A 22,126-nucleotide genomic window follows, 5' to 3' on the forward strand; every position below is an offset into this window, starting at 1 on the left:
TCATATCTAACAATTGAGGGGGCATACCCAGAACAAATAGCTTTCTCCACAGCAGAGGGCGATCAACCTTATCAAATGCTGTGGAGAAGTCTATGAAAGCCACATACACTCTTCCGCCGCGTACCCTTATGTATTTGTCAGTAATAATCTGAAGGGCGGAGAGATTATCCAGGGTTCCATGCCCCTTGCGAAAACCTGTTTGTTCTAGTGGCAAAATTTGATTTAGAGTCACCCACTCATTAATTAAGGACAATAAGCATTTAGAAAAAACCTTCCCGATAGCATCTAGAAGGGCTATTTGTCGATAATTATTGGGAAGATTTCTATCGCCCTTTTTAAACATGGGCACCAAGATGCTCCCCTTCCAAGAGGAAGGTATAATTTTTTTAATGAAGCAGATCCTGAATAAAGGGAATAAAATTTTGCTCCAAGATACTGGATCTTGTTTTAGAACAGATATCGGGAGTTCGTCCGGTCCCATAGCTCCTGATGGTCGCATATCCTTAATGGCCAATTCTATGGATAGTTCAGAAGGGGACTCAATTGTGGAAATGATGTCTTCACCAATTCTCCTAAGTTCCACTCGCCGGTCATTTCTGGCATATAAATTTGAAATGTAATCTACCCAGCATTGTTCCGAGATAGGAATTGGGAGGGGACGCACTCTTGTACCGAAACCCTCCCCAATGAGAGTCCAAAACTGTCTAGATTTTCCTTGGACAGCAGCCTCCCGCAAGCCAATCCATAAGGAGTCCTCCTTTTCTTTTTTAATTTTTTTCTTTACCCTGATTCTCCTTCTTTTGAGGAGAGATATTTTCTGAAGCCTCTCTGCTGATCTACAGACATATTGCTCCCTCACCAACTTATTTATTTCCTTGTTAAGGGTAACAACTGCTTTAGGGAAGGAAATCTTTCTTATGATTGAATTAGATTTAATTACTGTAGAGATAATCTCCTTCATAAAAGCCTCAAAAGAGGGAAGTTCCAACCCCTGCCAGTTAGCTAAGTTATTTAAAGTTTTTCAAGGATTGGCTCCAAACCCTTCATGGCTTTGAAATCCCAGAAGCATCTGCCTGTTTTTTTTTTAAAGGAGACCACATCACCATTGAGTGACCAAGGATCGGAGTTAGGAGGATCCACTGACAGTGTTAATTTAATAACATTATGATCGCTGTGATTTGATTCTATAACAACCAAATCCTTTAAGAGAGAGAAAATACAGTGGTCAACAATTACATAGTCCAAAATTGATTTGCTTTGAGAGGAACTATGTGTATAATTAGCGGGGACATCAGACGGTAACCTACCATTAGCTATGAACCCCTCAGTAATGTACAATTCTTCTAGGAGTAGTTTCCCCCGTTTGTTTGTTTTTATATTCCCTGGAAAAAGGGCTTGGGGGATCTGCAGGGCCTCCTCTTTTGCTTTATTTCTAAAAAGCTCTAGGCTAAGGTTGGAAACTTTACAATTTAAATCTCCTACTAACAAAAAGTTAGGAGAAGGAACTGTCTCCTTAATTTGTCTAATAAAAACAAAAACTTGTTTTAATAAAGTATTAAAATAGGCGTCTGGCGGTATATAGGCGTTTATTATCACGAAGGGATGCTTTTCTCCCGTACTATCTAAATTAAAAAGAGTCACGGCCTGAAAAAGATTACTGGGATCTACGTAGTGGGAGAAATTCCACTTTATTTTATTAGTCAGTAGGCACGCAATTCCCCCCTTTGCATGTCCTCTATTTGAAGGGGTGGCTGCCACCTCCAACACAAAGTAGTCACTCCCTGCATCTAATTTGTCAACACACCATGTTTCCTGGATGCAAATTACACTGGCATTCAAAGCGATAAGATATTGTAGTTTTTCAGGGTTGTTGTTAATGCCAGCGGCATTCCAGGAAAGGACAGTGAAAAAGCTGCTAAAGGTGCGAAAACAATTTTGGGTTGTCCGTCACCTTAGTCGACAGGGCACCGGGTAACCAGTTCCATTGCTGTTCATTCTCAGTTATACCCCTATTTATTATCATTGGAACGGGGATAACATGTGTAACAAGCCTTTTCGTTTTTAAGACGCAAATCTTTAAATCTTCGAAAGGCTGGGAAGAACCGGCTTGACCCAGGACCCGTTGATAGCCGTTGTCATGGTGGTTATTAACACTTGTAGCTAAAAAGGGCACCACATCAATCCCTTGACTCTGAAAGATTTCTGCTTGATTTAATATTAGATTCACTATCAACTTGGAATGAAACCTTACCCTAATAAATGACATGGCCCTAGTTCCTAATATCGTTACTAAGTCAATATCACTTGATTGAAGCAGTTTCAGACACTCTATATCCTTAAAACATTTCAGCAATAAAGATCTATTCAATACCAAATCAAGATCAAATAGTGGGAGAAAATCCAAAATCAATGAATCTGTATGGGTTTCCACCATATTATTATAAGAGTTTTGAACAGGAACTACCCCTTCTGGCAATGTATGGAAAGAGGGGGCAGTAGGGTTAAGAATGGTTGATACCACGGGAACAAATTTTCTCATTTCCACTACAGGAGAGTGGACCATAGCCCTTTCATATTCTACGTCCAAATCTCCAGAAATTGTATTAGAACAATTAGTAGCAATTTCATTGATTTTAGCAGGAGGGGCCACAGTATTGAATAATGAAATATTTGAATCATGCCTCAAGATCCCATTGTCGATCTCAACCTTTACAGGGGGAGAGTTTTGGCAAACTTGGGAATCCTCAAACATTATTCGTCTCTGCCTCCTCTTTTTAAATCTACGGAGAGGCTTCCTCTTTTTTCCTTTACTCTTTTTTTGATTTCCCGCTTTCTCCTCAACCTCCATCCCCTTAAATTCGGCATCAAAGATGGGAAAAAGTGCCTTTTCTGCATTGGTGTCTGACAATACAACGCTTTTCTCATCTATAATGATGCCTGGTTCTAAATCTTTTATACAGTTATAAGCAGCCGTTTTGGAAACTGGGTATAATTCCTTTATAGCTGAGGCCACAGGAACATTCTCGGAAGATAAACACGATGCTTTAGCTGGTGTTTTTTCAGGGAGTGGAGTAGTACAAGGAACCAGGCAGGATTTCTTTTCTGGAGTTTTTAATAATAAAACCTTTAGGATTTGAGTGACAGATTCTAATACACAATCTGAACTACCCACAAATTTCCTCAATAACGTTAAAATTGAGGATAATAAATGTTCCAAGGAAATCAGAGATTCTGATATAGGTTTCTCAGGTGGATTTGTACTAGGAGCATCATTGGCCTCAATCCCCGTTATATTGAGCATCGGACTCTTTGACATATTAGTCTGAAAAGATAAATCTTGGGATTTGAGGGATGGAGTGCTACTGTAAAGAAGTAAACCAGAGGGGGTAGCACCAGTTGGAGTCTTTATAACCTCTAGTAGTTTCCTTGACTCATCTACCAAGTAGCGACCACACAACTCTAAGTCAATATCCAACGGCTGAGAGTCCCCATGAATGACCTCTCGTGATTTGGAATGTCCTAACGAAACATTAGGAGTAAAATGTTCAGATATTAATAAATCCTTGGATAGATGTAAAGTGTCCAGGTTGGGGGCTGAACCCTTATCATTCCCAGAAAGAATTGGAGGAGGTGGTAATACACCCAAAGTGGAATGTAAGCTTAAATTTAAATTTTCCAATTCCGTCCCCTTCTTCACCTGATCAGATACTGAGCTATTCAAGGGAGTTGAACAGGTGCCCTTATTATAAGCAGGCATTTCTGAGGGTACCTTGTCCACTGTTTTCTCCCACAACAGAAATATCTGGCTTTGGCCCTTCAATTGGTGAGTAGGATCATCCTTGTTTCGCAGGGGGTTGGATCTTGTCTTTGCACAGGATTTTCCCCCCAACAATCTCCCAGATCGAAGCTTTTTTGCAGTCATGTTTCAAACTATGCTTAGAGCACTAGTAGTACAATACACAATGCCAAAAGACGCTTTTAAGAGTACTCAACGTTTTAAAAACGGCAAAGCAAAAGAAGCATATCTATCAAATTGCAATTGTTGAGGCAAATGTCGAAGTCTATAAAGGCTTGAATGGATACAAGATAAAATAAAAGTAAATATTAATATGTAGGCCCTGCCCAGCCTACTTCGGCCGCTGAGGGCCGATGTGATGTCGGTGTTTGAAGGCGCCTCCTGGCGCGTGCCTGACGTTACTGCCGCTCTGCCTGCTGGGAGAGGTAGTCCCCCACTCGGCGGCCGCTTGGTTGTGATAGTGGCGGCGGGGGGACTACAGGGCAGGAGCAGCGGTGAATAGGCAGGGTTTTAACTCTCCTGAGTTTGCAGGCAACAAAGGTCAGTTTTCAGCGGAGCGCCCTGCTCCAACGCTGTGATAAGGGCAGAATAGCGTGATACCCGCTCCACCGGCGATGTCGGTGTTTGAAGGCGCCTCCTAGCGCGTGCCTGACGTCACTGCTGCTCTGCCTGCTGGAAGAGGTAGTCCCCCACTCGGCGGCCGCTTGGTTGTGATAGTGGCGGCGGGGGGACTACAGGGCAAGAGCAGCGGTGACTAGGCAGAGTTTTAACTCTCCTGAGTTTGCAGGCAACAAAGGTCAGTTTCAGCGGAGCGCCCTGCTCCAACGCTGTGATAAGGGCAGAACAGCGTGATCCTTGTCACCTTCTCCCTTGCAAATAGTGGTCAAATGCTGCACTCCTCGTCATGCACCTCCTTGGTTTCAGGCTCTGGTCACCAACACCAAACCCACCAAGCCGGTGTTGCAGCCGTTATTTCACCACGCTAGGGCCCCTGGTGCAGTGCAGTGCAGATGCAGTGAAGATGCTAGACGCTCAACACAGGCGTTCACCGCTTGCCGCTGCTGTAGTCGATACAGCTGGAACGGCTGCCACAAGCGCGGGGTATGCAGGTGCGGGTAATGCAGGAGCGGCCCCTGTGCTCGACCCCCGCTGCACGCCGTTTACAGCCGGCGTTCCCACCGCCGTTTTCCTGCTGCTGCTGCCTTCTCTGCCCCTCGGCGCTGCGGGACTGCGGCCGCGGCTACAGCTATGGCTACGGGTTCGGGTAAACGTGCCGCTCCGCTCCGCTCTCTATCCCCGCTCTCAAGCCTTGCTCAGCTGCTTCGCTCTCGCGTCGCTCCTCCTCTTCCACTTCCGAGCTCCGTCTGACAACCAGCAGTGTGGAAGGTTGTAAAGGCAACACCGTACGCCAGTATCCGGACAACGAATAAAAAGCTTTCGATTAAGTGAATTGGACCTTTCAGGTAAAGCTTTGTAATTCTATATTTTATTACACATTTCACAAATGTGACCACATTGTATTATATTTCTCCAAAGGTGAATGTACCAATTAATGGTATTACTTCTAGCCCCTTTGTATTGTAGACTGGTATGAGACAAGGATGCCTGTTCTCCCCTCTGCTACTTTTAATAATCAATGAACCCTTTTTGTGACCTTTTCATTGTATTTCAATACAATTTGAAGATATTACCATATGAAATGTTACTCTAAATGCTATTGCTTATGTGGATTATATTTTGATATTTATTCATAATTCCTCCATTACCTTTGCATCTATTTTGCAAATTATCAACCAATATGTTAAAACTTCAAAGAGTTTTACCAATTCCTTGAAATACCGAATCGGTAAATTACCAAATTTGCAATGTAGGGAGCACTCAAATGAGTGCTTTTCCCTTCATCAAGATGGTCTACCAACCAGGATTATGCTCTATGCACTTTATAAAACCTGCACCTTAAATAATGCTGTTGAATGACCTAGCAAGCTCTCGCTCTAGTTGATGCACGAAACATGTGTTCTGTGTAGATATTGTGTCACTTTAAAGGGCAATTCTTGAATATGCACTTTATTTTTTTATAATGCCAAAGAAAAAGACATGAATTGGAGGATCCGGATAATAATGACACCTTGCACTTTTTTGCGGTTATCGTTTTTAATAAGGAAATATTCAGCAACGCTACCCCATTTTAATGTGATTTTTTTTTTCTTTTTTATCTTGACCATGTATGTAATTATGTGTGTACTTTTATGGATAATGTAATATCCGAATAAAGATTATTGACTTGACTTGACTTGAGTGCTTTTCCCATTTTAGGATTTGTTATTTACCACCAACTATAAGTTGGTGGTAAATAGGGAATACCTTTGAACATGCAAATCTGTGCATTTTCAACTGAGCCATGTGGCAGACATACATGCCCTTAGGGCATGTATGTGTGCCACATCTGCACGCAAGCCTGATTCAGGGGTGCAACAAGGTGTCAAAGGGACACCCTACACCCTTGAATGTTTCCCCCATTTTACTGAATCGGTATTTACCCATTCAGTAATTGCCATTCATTCCTATGGGCCTCCAGGCCCATTGGAATGAATGGCAATTACCGAATCGGTAAATACTGATTCCGTAAATACCGAATCTTACCGATTCGGTAATTTTTACCAAAAATGTATCTACATCCCATTTATCTATTCTTAAATACTGAATCGGTTAAAATTCGGTTTTTAAGAATAGGTTAATTGGGATTACCTACATCTGGCCCTATGTATCTTGGGGTTATATTTGCTAAGTCTATTCAAAATGCTTTTTAGCAATCATCAAAATGTAATATCAAAGATAAAATAGAAGATTACTATCTGCATTTCCTTACATGTAAACTAGTTGGGTAAAACTGAGGCAGTCAAAATCGTTATTACACTATTGACTTTAAATGCCCGTTCAGTGATACCTCCATAGTTTCCTACAACTTTCTATCATTATTGGGATTCTATCATTTCTAAATATATTTGGAATAATAAAACTCCTAGGATAAAGTATAAAAACTTAAGTCTCCAAAATCTAATGGTAGAATCAGCATTCTAGATTTTAAAAAGTATCATTCTGCCTTTATAAATAGACATATATTTCCAATTTCCATTTTTTTTTATTTAGGGCTAATGCTTTGTCTGCTAAAAATGACTCAGATTTTAAATTGACTAAGAGGGGTCTGCAAAATTTGGATCTATTTCCTCTTGGGAAAAATCCTTCTGTCAAATTTAAAAGGGATATTTGATTTGGAAATTTGGAATTAAGTTGTTATTTTTTATTTACATGAAACATATCAAGACAATACGTTTATCTTCAGAACTAGAAGCAAAATGTAAACTTTATATTTCGGACCTTTATTAATAAAATAAACGTATGTGATGTGATTCTACAATCTTTTCCTAATAGCTTAACAATTACCAAAACTGCAGATTCATATTTTGTTTGCAAATTTATAATTACTGAGGTCATGTTGCTTCAAAATTTTATAAAACATATATTTGCAGAATTGTTAATATGAATAAACTGAATGGTTTTTGGAATTCTGGCTTCTCCTCTAGTTTTTCTCATGAACAGTTGAAAGAAATGCGGGCTTGTAATCTTTAATGTTGGTTACCAGTCCTGCTATACTAAACTAATTAGATATATTATTATGAAATTGTATAAGGGACTCCTTATTAATTATATAGGTGCAAATTACTTAAGACTCTACTAAGTCCGCTCTCTAAATATGATACTGGTTATTACACCTACGACTTTATGAATAGTAAAAAAACAATATTGGTGCACCAACAGTAAATAATAACGTGAAAGAGTCCAAATCAATATGTTGAATGTTCCATATCTTCTTTATTGTGCTTATACAGTAGACATATGGATCCAATTGTTACAGTAAAACAACATAGCCCACAAGTTGAGTTCACCACTGTGAAATTCTTCACAGCAATCTGATTTTGGACAGCCCATATACCATGAAATGCATCTCACGAAACTGTAGTTCACCATATGTAAATAGACCATAGATGCAAGGGGGGCCTTTAGATTACACACCATGGATCCTTTTAATATCAGGCCAGGCCGCCCCTATACTTGACACCTTAGTCCGTGTCCAGGATAGTCAACAAACCACAACTCGCACCGCATGAGTGTAAAACCAAAACAATATACTTTATTAATGTCCAAATATTTTCTGGAAAATGATATTGGATGTTAGAAGATGCTGAATATGAATGATTCAGTTTCATTTCTATTCATTACCTGTTAATCATAGTGCTTAACATTCTCATTGCTGTTGGCTAAAATGAAATTGCTTGATTTCCTTGTATCATCTGCTATTAAGTCTATCACTATCATTGTGTGAATTTCTTACCCGTCCATTCCTTGTGGGCTTGGATTATTATATTTCCCAGAAAAGGAGATTACATTTCATTGCATAATTTACATAAACAGTCTTATGTCCAGAAATTGTTTTGAGAGCCACTTGATTCTTATGTCCCTAAAAATATCTATTTCAATTATTATTTATATGTTTACTATAGTTATTAAAGTTTGGTTGTAATGTTATTTCCTAACACATTTCTTTAACATAAGCCATATGTTGCTCACACTAATAATTTTCATTTTTACTTTTTCGTAACCAGGTTAATGCTATTGTTCATAAACAACAGTTTAAATAAGAAACTTTGGTTTATTTCCTGTAATTTAGGTAAGTAGTATTTGTATAGTCATCATTTTCATATAGTTCAATAAAATATTTTAAACACATTGTGCATATCTCTTTTAAGAGACATATTATTTTCATCTGGGATAGAATAAACACTTTATTAGAAGGAAACCCTAAATTAACCACATTACCATTGTTCAATTTAAGCGTGAAACTAAGTGGAGCTGATAATCTTGTGGGATGCTCACAAATCCACTCATTTCTGGAGTGAGATCAATATTATCAGAATTTCTAGACGCTTTTAAAGAGAAGTTCTGCAGTATAGTGGTAAAGAACAGGAACAGTTCCATTTGGGCAAGTCCCGCCCCAGGGCAGATTCTCTTTCCTGGAAAAAAGAAACAAGGGGGTCAAAGTTTACACTATGCAGTTCAATATGCTGCCACTGACAGAATATATTGTAAACACTTATTTTCAGAATAACATCAAATTCACCCATCAGAAGGTAGTATTTCCCATATCAGGCCAGATTACATGCATTGCACCACTGGCTAAACAATTTGTCATTGGTATTAGGCCAACTGGCACTTTGACTATGTGATCAGTGAAAGAACAAAAGTTGCACACACTGAAAATGGAAGCTTTATTTGGTCACTCGTGCAAATACCAGTGCAAAATTAATTATGTGCTTTTCAATGCAAAACTGTCCAGTCACTTACCTAAGTAACAGAATCTATCCCTGATCTAGGCTTCCATAGACCTGCCAAGTTGTAAAAACTTTCCTCCTTATGAGAAGTGGCGGTATGGGCTCAGATGGGTAGGACTTAATGAATGCACACCACCAACCACCCCTTCTTCTCCCCACCCCAGGTCCTGGTGAATGGCGGCTGCACACATTGGCTGTGTCACTGGCACACCAAAGACAAGCCCGTTTGCGCCTGTCCATGCCTGGACCATGCCCGGTGCCAAGAACCCTGGTCTTCCCCCTACCCACCATTGACCTGCTGTGCTCCTCTACACTCTCAACCCAAGCTGCCATTTGCTGCTCTGCTGCCACACTGCACCACACAATATGGAGAGTTCAAATGCACCTACTGCAAGCTCCCATGCACTCTGCCACACATACACCCACCACTCCCTATCAAAGGCACCCAGTACCTCATTTGCTCACATTCACACAAAAAAACACCTGTTCACAAAGAGCACCATACTCCAACAAATGCAGCATGGTATAGAGTCATCGACTTAAGCCGAGGGTTCTTGTCGGCTCTTCTGCATGAGGATAGTGATTTTCTTTTTGCATTTCAGTACCAAAATAAAGCTCTTGTCTGGCGTCAAATTCAACATGGCCACTCTGAAACTCCTTTAATTTTTAGTCAGATGCTAATGAAATACTTAGGAGAGTTTGCAGTTGCCCTGTAACTGAGTTCTGGTGCAATACATATGTGACTTATTAGTGGCATCTCAGACAAAAGAAGTTGTAAATGTGATACTATTGCAATACTGAATCATTTAGCTGTCAAAGGTAACAATAGTTCCCCTACAAAGATGCAGTACTTTTTAAAAAGAAGTGATTATGGTCATCACAATGAGAAATGAGAAAAGAAAGTCTCTAAAGTACCTTTTACTTAGACTCTGAAGATGGGTCTACCAAACACCCAGAATACGTTAAGGATGTTTCAGAGAAATGTTGGTTACTGTCATCAGTGTATTCCAAATATTTGCTTGATTGCAAAGTTTTTAGTAACATTAACCCACAGTGATAGTAGAGGTCCAGTACCATTTGATGACAAATACTTAGAAGCATTCTGAGTTTTGAGGTGAAAATTATTTAATGCTCCGGCCCTCGTAATGTCTAGTTATAATATGGAGGTTTATCTCTTCTGCCACGAGAGAGGCGAGTGTACCATATTGCTTTATACCCAAAAACATGGTGGGGTCATGAGGCCAACTGCCCACCTACCAGCTGTGTTTAGGCGGATAGCTACAGCTCTTCCTGGTTGTCTGACAGTGGTTGCAACTGTTTGCATTGCAACTGAGCAAAGTGAAGGAATTGTGTTAGGAAATACTCTAATTGGGTTTGTTCAACATTCAGGTGAGATTTTTCTGGCCCATACCCGGATTTAGCATATGACAAACAGTTTTCTAACCCAATATGAACATATCATACTTGCTTCATAGAACATCTCTATCAGAAGTGCAGTTTTCAGAATCCTGCAACGCTGCTTCCTGTCTCAAACAGCAATGAATACCAGTATAGAAGTGATGATGATGATAATGAACCAGAGCAAGATTGCATGAATGCCAGAGTTACGTACCAAGCCAAAACCAGACATTATAGAAATTCCTCTTAAACTGGCGGATGTGATTCTGTTTGCAGATAATTCTTGTTTGAGAGACTATTTTGGAGTATTGAAGGCTGCCAATGCAGTATGTTCCATCGCTCAAGTTCTTGAAGCATCATACATGCCTGATGTGACTTCAACACAAGATGCAGAGCTGGCTGCACTGACAAGAGCTTGTTATCTTGCAGAACGTTTGAATGTGATAATCTATACAGACAGCCTTTATGGCTTTGGAGTAGTCCATGACTTTGGACAATTGTGGCCACACAGAGGTTTATTTATGACATCCTCTAGAACTCCATCAGGAATAGTTCCTATATTCTTGATGTGTTAAAACCCATACAATTGCCAAAATAAACTGCAGTGGTCAAGTGTACTGCCCATTAGGAGAGAAAAAATATGGTCACACTTACAAATAAATATGCAGACCAGGTAGTGAGATACTTCACACTTGAGCTGTGAAATAAAATGAGAAAATTATGACAGAAAAGAAAGAATAAAATGAATGAAATTAGATTTCTGCCGAAGAAGCAGAACGTGTAAATTGTTTCTTGTTAAATTCAGGAAAGACTTCCTTGAGTGAATTGAGGGATCTCCAGTGGAAAGTGCCAGAGGATGAGAAAAGAATGTGGAAAACGTTGGGTTTCAAAAACAATACCCAAGATGTGCTGATCACTCCTGAGTATAAATATATGTTACCAGACTCAGTGTTAAATTCTATGGCCAGATATTTTCCTAATCAGTCACAAATGAGGAGGGATGCTATTGCCAGAACACTGAACAGGAATTTGTTGAATTCTAAATTCAGAAATGTTGCATAAGATTTGTTTCAGAGATGCCTCATCGAAAGACGCAAGGAAAAAAAACTGCAGCTCCTTTGAACTACATTTGCAAATCCAAAGGCCCATTTATAAGACTTGAATCAGGTTTTTGGGAGATGCCAGTCTACAATGGTCCTAAGTACATTCTACTGATTGTCTGCTTATCTCTAAATGGGTCGAGGCCTACCCCACTCAGAGATCATACAGCATGAATTGTGGCTCTCATTTTAGGAATTCAATTTTGAAGGTGATTTGTACAGCTCTCTAAATTTATCAGAGATTCCATTGTAGTTAATCTCCTCGTTCATCTGGTGTGGTGAAGAGGATGAATTGGAACATCGTGCATCCACTAGTCTGAATTGGCCAGACAATTTTCCTCTTGTCTTGATATGCATTTAAAGTACACCCGATAAAAAGACTGCTCTCTTGCCCCATGGAGTTCTAATGGGCAGAGCAATTAAATTTGGCCTAGATTCCTTCAGTACACTTGTTTTAATGACTGATGACAGCATACTAGATTACTGGAAAGGTTCTGGTTGATATGGTCAAATCAATTTCTGGTGCATTTGACAACAGCGTCGATAAAGGAAATCCAGTTCCATCCCTTGAACCCAGGGGATCAGGTTATCGTGAAGAAACATGTCCACAAAAGTTGTCTTGAAGAATGGTAGAAAGGAGTTTCCATGTCATGGTAGTGACTAACACTGCTGTAAAGTCTGCTGGAGCCCCAGAACAGATCCATGCCACTCACACAGGAAGAGTGAAGGTGGTGGATGACGAAATGAAAGCAAGAACCAATAATTCACAGAATCAAATTCATGTTCACAATGTGGATCCAGAGGGGGTGTGATGCAACTTTTAAACAGTTGGGTAAGAGTGAAAAGCTGTTACAATGGCATGAGTGGCTGTAAAAAGAAATGGTCTCTGTTCTGACCAGTGAAAGGCTCCAGTTGAAAATGTAAGTCTCAAGAACCCCCAGTGGGAGAAAACAGTTCACAGTAAGTTGAGTTGTTGATCAAAACACAAGTCCATCAGTAAGTGAAGAATATTCAGCAGTAGTCACAAGAGAAGATGCAAAATGTGAGACAACAAAGGCAGTATCGAGAACCTGAAAAAGAAAGCACTGGCAGAATGAAAGGTTAAAGTCAATCAAAGAACCTGAAGTAATTAATGGACTCAGAGAACACTGAGTGCGAGTTGCTTTTTCCCTTAAAGACCATGGAGAAAGAGAATTCCAAACATAAAGTATAATTGACCTGAATGGGCATATCTAGCATCTGTGTCTGAAGAAAAGAATCAGATTCAGAGATCTGTAGTTCAAAAACTGTTTGTTGTCACTTCATTTTTTTAGATGAGCAAGAAGAAGAGTCACCTTCAAATTTGAGAGAAAAGTATGACAGTGATGGAATCAGTTTTGAATTTGCAGAAAGAATCCTGATAAAGAAAGGGGTTGAGAACATGAACTGTGTGAACTGAACAAAAGAGCGGAGAAAATCCTGTTTTGATTTTTGATTATTGTTAAAAGGACGAATAAGTTCTATTCTGTTTAGAAAAAAATAGTTTTTTGCTGATTTTTAAAGTTCCATGTTCTTTTTTGTTCTTGACCCCAATAGATACGTCTTACAGCAAATATTGTATAATTGTTGTTTTGACCTGCTTAATAATGATGCTAATAGTTTGAGTTATTTCACCCATGAGATATACTCCACTGAGGTTGAAATAATTACAGTACATAACGGAGTTGGAGCGAATAAATTGACACATAGGGAAAGCCTAGTTACTTGATTTCATGATAATATCTATACTAATATGGGGGTATAAAGGGGATTAAGAATTGTTTGATGTGTACTTTTATCCCTTCTTCTGCAGGTGAAGGTTAGGTCTGGTAGAAGCTTTAATTACGCTGGAGTAATCGTAGTAACTTCAGTAATTATGCATAACTTGTGATATGAAATTACTGAAATTACATAATTAAGCTAGTTTGAGTAATTAAGAGTAATTTGGGGCAAAGCTCCTACTACAAGAGCACAGGTATACTGAACTAGGAGAGAGCAAGTGGCTGCTGGCTACTGCTGTCCGTGTCCTGTAGCATTTAGTGCTGTTTACTTAGCATAAAAAGCATCCTCTGGCCCATTTCGGACACAAGAGTGCAATTTGCACTAAGAAAATAGCGCTAAATGCTAGACTACCATTCTCATTCAATTATGCATATTTGCAAGTGATTTTGCTTTAATTATGAGTAACTATGCTAGAGAGATTTACACTAGTTATGACCACCCATAGTGAAGGTGCAACTTGTTTACAGATTCTCGTTTATTATGAATTGTCTTGTAATTTGTTTGTTAGTATAATCATTAAACATGAGTTTCTATTGCAATATCTGTTTGATTTCAACGTTTTGCTGGAAAATCTTCCTGTTTCTGAAAATGATGAAATAGGGGTAAAATATGGTCAATTTCTCAATGCATTTGCACAAACTAGCTTTAACACTAATTCGACTAAATAGGATTATGTGATGTGTGCAGTTTGAGTACAGAGGCGCATGAGGTTGTTAAGCAGTATAATAGGAGAAGAATGGAAATTGTAAGAGATTGGAAAGATGAGAAGAAGATAAGAGAACATATTAAGACTTAAGAAGAATTTAGACTGTAAAATTTCCAAATAAGATTGAGGATGGAACATGAGAGGAAGTAAGTGGGTATTGTGTATCATGAACCTACCAAAGTTAAGTAAATAGCATGTGTGGGACAGAGTCTGAAAGAAGTTATGTTAGTGAAGATTTTCTGGTTGGTTAAGAAGTAATTTTGAAAGGGCTTTAACATGTGTGTGGTAAGATTGTATTTTAATTTGCCTCTTTATTGGGTGGATTCTTCTTAATTTAATGTTAGTGTTCCCTGTGGTCTATTGTGTAAATGGAACGAGTGATGAAGTTGTTTTGAAGAGACTGAAGCGTGGTTTGTGGCAGACAGTATTAGCTATATTCGGAGTTATGATTCCATCCATAGGTGTAACTAGGAATGATGTGAAAATCAAAGGATTGTCTATGCTTGAGGTCTAGCTTGCTTCTAACACTGCTGGGCCACAACTCAGGTAAACTCTGAACTAATAGCATTACGAGCAATGATTACGCACACCCACTTAGTGCTAGATACCCTTCTTGTGAAAAAAGGCAGTGTTTGCAGGGTTTTGAAAGTTAGAGAGTGTTGCATTTTCATAGTCTTGTTGCACATGTGTCAAACTTCCCTAACATTTCTCATGATGTCCTAGTTTAAGAGGAGCATGTTTTTTGGGAAAAAGTGGGTTCTTGGGTTAGTAAGGGAGGAAAGGGGTTTTACATGGTTGGCAATTAGTTTGAAAGTTTTCAGTAGTGGTATGGTTAGGGTGCTTCTCACAACTATAATAATTGTGTTGACTTGTGCAATTGTCCGGTTTCTATTGTTTACATTTTCTGAGTTGCTGTTTCAAAAATGTGTGTTGAAGGAGACATGAGGGCCGTGTAAGAGGAAACAACAAGATTTTTGACAGGGAGAATGCCAGAGCGGGTGTTTAAAATCAGCGGAAATTGATAGTAGAATTGACTTGAAAGAAGCGGAAAGTAGTGCAGACTGTGAAATGTTAAACTAATTATATTAATTGTGGTATTTAGTAGCTATAGATAAATCAGTGGAGAAGAGTTGTTAATGTCTTGTGCATTCAAATCTTTGGGTGTCATTAACAATGTGCAGAATGTGGATTTACTCTTGGTAATACATGTATAAACTGATATTGTGCTAGTGTCTTTGAAATGATTTTGCTCAGACATGTAGAATTGCATGTCCTAAGGCATGTAGAGACCTGTAACTAGGCCTCAATTTAGTCCCAGCTGCCATCTTTTTCAAAATGGGAGTTTCCCCTTGCACATTTCAATATTCCTTATTTTTGCAGCACACAGTCAAGCCGAGTCTTGTTTATTTCCATTGATACTATTATTGCTGTTCACAATTAAATCATTCTAGCATTCCTCCTACTACTGAATATTTCTTCAAGGACATTCTGATAGCTCACTTGCCTTATTGATTCAGGATAGATTGCTTTTGTTCAGGTATCTAGTTTGTTCTACCATCTCTGGATAACATTAGTGTAGAGTGGGAAGAATCAATATCCATGTAATGGAACAATTCACCGGTTTCTGGCATTTCAGCCTTCTTTAGCCCGGCTTGCCGGAAACCGGTCCTCAGTAGCTTGTTTCCTGTCCAGGGAAGGCATGGCTTGGCATTTCGGGCTGGAATGTTCCCATGAGGCACAGGGTCAGACTGATTTGCATATGGCCATGTCTGAACTGGGGTGGCAGAGTGGGCTAAAGAACGGTGATGGATTAAACCCAGATCAGTTGACTGGGGGTGAGTGCTTGTATTGTCAACGCTCCGTCCATCATTTCCTTTGGTTTTTCTTTGTTCGCCCTAAGTTGGCAGGGTATGCTCAGACGTGAGTCCCTTGCTCACTTTGCCACTGTATTCAAGCAAGCCGGGCTGAAGAAGGCTGAAATGCCAGAAACCGGTCCTTGGTAGCTTGTTTCCGGTCCAGGGAAGGCATGGCTTGGCAGTTCGGGCTGGACTGTTCCCATGAGGCACAGGGTCGGACTGATTTGCATATGGCCATGTCTGAACTGGGGTGCAAGAGTGGGCTAAAGAACGGTGATGGATTAAACCCAGATCAGTTGACTGGGGGTGAGTGCTTGTATTGTCAACGCTCCGTCCATCATTTCCTTTGGTTTTTCTATTTTACAACATAGACCGTCACAATTGCAATCAATTTAATACTGAGCTGGGCATTACAAATGTTACATTCTTGCCATGTGCCATAGCGTTACCTCAACAGTACAAGTCTGTTTTCAGAATACGATCTAGGTTGCACCAGCTCATAAAATTACCAAGCGCGAAATGGATTAGATTAAGGCGGAACCTGGTCAGAAGCCAGCGGCAGCCGCGGCCGGTAGTGGGAGTACCGGCCGGGCGGTGATGTGGGGAGGGGGAGGGGCAGGGTGGGGGCTAGTAATGGATGGATTACGGAGCTTAACAGGGAAGTAAACATATAAATAAATAAAACAGATTTCGTTGTGCGCACTGCATCCCCAAATGCGATGCAGTGCGCGCAACAAAATTTGTTTTATTTATTTATATGTTTACTTACCTGTTAACCTCCGTAATCCATACATTACTACCCCCCACCCTGCCCCTCCCCCTCCCCACGTCACCGCCCGGCAGGTAATCCCACTACCGGCCGCGGCTGGCCAGCGGTGAAAAGGCTTAGTTACGATTCTCAAATATGGCTCATTAATAGTGAGTTTTTTGTCAAATAGTGAGCCCTGACAGTGGGTTTCTTTAACTCCAGCTCTTCACGTTACGTTATTAGATGGTGTTTGTGAATTGTAACTTAACCCATTTCACATCCTCCTTTTTAATCCTTTCAGGAGAATTAAAAAGTTCAGGGCGCCCCAGTTTCAGAAGCATAGACTTAACATAGGATAACCATGGAATGCTACTGGCTTTATCCAAGGCGACACAATCCCTCATAATTAAGTGGGTCAGTGATAAATCTGGGTTGAGCCAGGTTTTAAGCCAACATATCAATGGAGCTATTCTCAGCAGGTCAGACACATATCCCATTCCCACTTCCTGATGGATAACAAAGGTGGGGGTTGATTGAGGTACGAACAGAAGAATACGTAAAAATCTTTTTTCTCTATCGGAAACCCAGTCAGCTGGTTATATCCCCAAATGGCTGACCCGTACATTGCAATAGCCAAACATTTGGATCTATACATGCTAAGCATTGCTTCCATGGGCCTTGCTCCCAAACCCTAATAGGCCTGAGGTTGATCTTACAACTGCATGTTTTTAGCCTTTCCTTGAGGGACCCAGGAGCATCTATCGTCAAATTGGACCCCCAGGTATGTAAAAGAGGTCACCCTGGACACCTCTATTCTGTTAAAAAAGAACATATGTGCTTTTCTGTTTCTTTGACCCATTGACATGACATGTGATTTTGCAATGTTCACTGTCTAATCCAGGTTCTTCATATAGGCCCCAAATGCATCCAGAAGCCTTTGAAGACCCAGGGCAGTGCGGGCTAATAGGACAGCATCGTCCACGTGTAGGAGAACCGGAATAGTCCTTTCTCCTACACTTGAAATGTACAAACTGGCCTGGTCTAAAGTTTTGTCTAGGGCGTTAATATATAAAGTAAAAAGTAGTGGCGCCAATATACATCCCTGGCGGACACCTTTGCCCGATTTAAAGTGCCTGGTGCATTTACCATCCTGTGTTACCCTGACTGACGCTGAGAGATCCTTATGCAGATCTGCCAAAAAATGAACCAGTGGAGGATCAAGACCCCTGTCAAGTAAAATAGTCCACAGCCTTGATCTGTTCACTAGATCAAATGCTGAACTAAGATCCATAAAAGACCACCACCTATTGCAGGGGCAGCTGGTACTCCCAGGGCGACTGGCAAATCCACCACCTGGTTGGAAGTCACTAAGAAGCTGGGACAAAATTAGAGCAGAAGATCTAGTATCCACGCTAAAAGCTTCCCACCCACGTACCCGACATACAGATGACTCAGGGCCCGATGTGGGTAGCCCTTTACCGATCGGAATCGGCCGAAAATACCGATTTTCGGCCGTTTCCGATCGGTAAAGGGCTATCGCGATGTAGGGGCACATTTTCGGTAATTTTACCGAATCGTTATCATTACCGAATCGGTAAATTTACCGAATCGGTAATTATTACCGATTCGGTAATGATAACGATTCGGTAAAATTACCGAAAATGCAATGTAGGTAGCCAATGTTCCATCAGCACATGGCTTACAGAATCGGTATTTTACCATGGAATACAAATCCATGGTAAAATACCGATTCCTGTGTACATGCACATCTGTGCATGTACACATGTGCCATGTGACAGACAGACGTGCCCTTAGGGCATGTCTGTGTGCCACATTGCACACATGCCCGTTTTGGGGGTGCTAGAGGGTGTCAAAGTGACACCCCCTGCACCCTTGCCAAATTCGGTATTTACCGATTCAGAAAATACCGATTCGGTATTTGACTTTAATCCTATGGGCTTCAAAGGCCCATAGGATTCAATAGCAAATACCGATTCGGTATTTACCGAATCGGTAAATACCGAATTTGTAAGGAATCGGTAACGATTCCAGATGTTGGGACCTACATCCCATTTACCAATTTTGAAATACCGAATCGGTAAAATTCTGTATTTCAAATTCGGTAAATGGGATTCACCTACATCGGGCCCTTAGAGTCTGTGAGTCTAGACCTATCGCAAAAGCTTATAAGAGCCATTGATGTAGTCGCACCTGTACGTAGTATGAAAATAGTGGATAGGGCAAAAGGGGCCCCATGGTTTAATAAGGCCATGAGGTCACTAAAACGGTCTCTGCGCCAGAGCGAGAGAGCCTGGCGCAAGGAGTATGACTCCAGCACACGGGCCGCATACCTAAGGGCATTTGCCGCTTACAAATAAGCTATTGTACTCAGGAAGGCCGAATTCTATGAGGACCGTATTGCCATGGCCCAAAACCCCCAGAAAGAAATTTTTAAGGTCCTGACAGAGCTTAGGAAAACTAAAGAACAGATCCCTTCCTTTACTCAAGAAGACTGTAACAAATTCCAATCCTTCTTCACAAACAAAATATCGGATCTCCTGATGGAAATCGATCACACTCCCAGTCTCAGTGGTCCCAGTAACCCTCTACCACCCCCACCACTGGTTGTTCATCCACTAACAATATTAGTACCGCTTACCAGGGAGTCTCTGGCAGTTTTGATGAGCCGAGTGAACTCTGGATTGCCAGCGGACCCCTGTCCACCTAGGATCTTTAAGTTAGCTCTACCAGGGATAGAGGATGATATACTCTTCCCTCTCAATAGGCCCCTTGAAACAGGACAGGTCCCGAACGACTTTAAGGAGGCTCGCCTGATCCCGCTGCTAAAGAAACCTGGGGCCGATGCCAAGGTCTTTAAAAATTTCAGGCCTATTTCACAACTGCCAATTTTGGCTAAGGTAATCGAAAATCATGTCCTGCCCCAACTCTTGAGCCACTTCGAAAAAAATCATCTCCTAGAAAACAACCAGGCCGGCTTCAGGGCTCATCACAGCACGGAATTGGTCATGCTTTCGGTGCTGGATGACCTGAGACTTAGGGCAGACAAAAAAGATCCATGTGCCCTGGTGCTGCTGGACCTCTCCGCGGCATTTGATACGGTCAATCATGACCGACTATTGTCGCGGCTGAAGGACTTCGGTATCCAGGGCACTGCCCATGCCTGGCTGGCTTCGTTTCTTAACAATCGTTCGCAGAGAGTCCAACTGACAGACTTGGTGTCTAAGCCAGCAGGTCTTACTGGCGGAGTACCCCAGGGCTCAGCACTCTCACCCCTCTTGTGTAACGCATACCTGCAGCCCTTGGTCGCGGCGCTTAACTCGGAGTGCCGGCTCTACACCTACGCTGACGACACTCAAATTATCATACAAATCGACAATTCACCCACAGCTCATTTGAGACTTCAAACTATATTAAAATTCACAGTAAACTGGATGACAGCAAATTCGCTCAAGATAAACCCTGATAAAACAGAGGTGCTGGGGATTACCACAGCAGCCAGCCCCTGGAATGATCTCCTGTGGCCAATAGAACTGGGTCCTGCGCCGGAACCAGCGGTGGTTGTTAAAAGTTTGGGCATCCATATAGATGCCAAACTCTCTATGTCAAAACAAATCTCGTTACTTGTTGTCACCTGTACGGGCCTATTAAAGCAATTGCGGAAAATATCCCCACTGCTGACCTTGGCCACGCTCAGACGGGCGGTATCTGCTATGATTCTGGCACGTCTGAACTATGGCAATTCGTTATATGCCGGCCTTCCCCAACAACAGCTGGCCAGACTTCAAACAGTCATGAATGATGCAGCCAGACTACTCCTAAAACAACAGAGAAGGACGCATGCCACGCCACTGTTACAGGAGCTTCACTGGCTCCCAATTAGGCGGAGAGTTAAGTTCAAGGGCCTCTGCATTACACATAAAGCTCTACATGGACAAGCCTCAAAGTACATCAGGGAGCGGTTGATCCCTTATGTCCCGAGCAGGACATTGCGATCAGCAGAGGCCACCCTCTTGGTGTACCACGCTTCAAACTATCCTCATTAGGTGGGTGATCCTTCTCCAATGCAATTACGACGGCTTGGAATAACTTGCCGTTAAGCCTGCACAAGGAAACGCGCCTACAGCCCTTTAGGAAAATGCTTAAAACTGTGCTTTTCTCTGAGACATGGAGCACGTCATATTGGTCCTTTCTATCGCTCTCCCCACATAGTTAAATGTGCACACTCTGATAAGCGCTTAGAGACCCCTGGGTGATAAGGCGCTCTATAAATCAAATAAAAATAAATAAATAAATAAATAAATAGAAATTTGTAAAGAACCCTTTTTTGCTATGGTGTATTTACTTAATAACAGGTATAAGTTAAGGCACTGGTCCATAGTGCTTCTGCCCTGTTGAAAACAGTATTGCAAATCTGATAAGACCTCATTGTTGTTCGCCTAGTCCGTTATTTTAACCAGGATCACTTTACCGAAAATTTTGTCTGCGGAATCAATCAATGGTATTAGTCTATAGCACCGTGGATCCCCTCTCAGGCCCTTTTTAAAAACTGGTACAATATTCGACAAGAACCACGATACAGGAAACCCCTGAGAACCAGAGGCATTAAAAGCGTTAGTCAGTATCTTGGCCCAAAATTTGGGATCACATTTATACAAGTCTGCAGGGACACAATCTGGGCCAGGTGCTTTATTACTCGATGTCTCTGAAATTGCCCTTTCAACATCCTCCTGCTTAAAAACCAACAGAGGCGAGGCTCTGTCATTTTCCAAGCTAGAAATGGGAACAGGGATTCCACTAGAACCATAAATAGCCTCAAAGTGGGTGAGCCACTGTGCCTCTGTGATGTTACTTTCCCTAGTACTATTCTATGTACCAGAGAAAAAGGCTGTATTAACAATAGCCCAGAATCCTGAACTGTTCTTTAGAACTTCCACGGATAAAAGTGCATTTCAGGCCTCTTCCCTACTCTCCCTCTTTCGTGCATGAACCATGGATTTGTACACCTTCCTTAAGATGGCTATCGCATCCCTGTCTCGAGGAGACTTTTTTAGGGTTTTAAACAAATTTCGATGGGGCCATTACCAGTTGGTATCAAACCACCTTTCGCCCATGTTGAGACTGGGTTTTGTTATCACAGTCAAGTCAGAGGCTATCTTGCCACAAATGCCTTCGAAAGCACAAAGAACGTCAGCCCTGGGGGTCTTAAGATCTACACATTTAGCAATATTTACTTTCGCCTTCTCACGAAGGTCCGCAACAAAGGATTCGGGGATTACCTTGGACCACATTAGCCTCCTACCCTGGGCAGTTC

The 22,126-nt window shown here is 41.3% G+C and overlaps 1 protein-coding gene across 1 annotated transcript in view; it reads right to left on the bottom strand.

Moving 5' to 3' along the window:
- Positions 1-7,641: 7,641 nt before the first annotated feature.
- Positions 7,642-22,126, bottom strand: part of LOC147691992 (cytochrome P450 2G1-like) — a 708,782-nt gene continuing 694,297 nt past the window's right edge. The window contains exon 9 of the mRNA XM_086938281.1: positions 7,642-8,868. Within this exon, the coding sequence (XP_086794407.1) occupies positions 8,681-8,868 (188 nt within the window). The 3' untranslated portion in view covers positions 7,642-8,680. The remainder of the gene's footprint in view (positions 8,869-22,126) is intronic.

This window comes from Lissotriton vulgaris, chromosome 9 (genome assembly GCF_964263255.1).
Source record: "Lissotriton vulgaris chromosome 9, aLisVul1.2, whole genome shotgun sequence".
NCBI classification, from domain to species: domain Eukaryota; kingdom Metazoa; phylum Chordata; class Amphibia; order Caudata; family Salamandridae; genus Lissotriton; species Lissotriton vulgaris.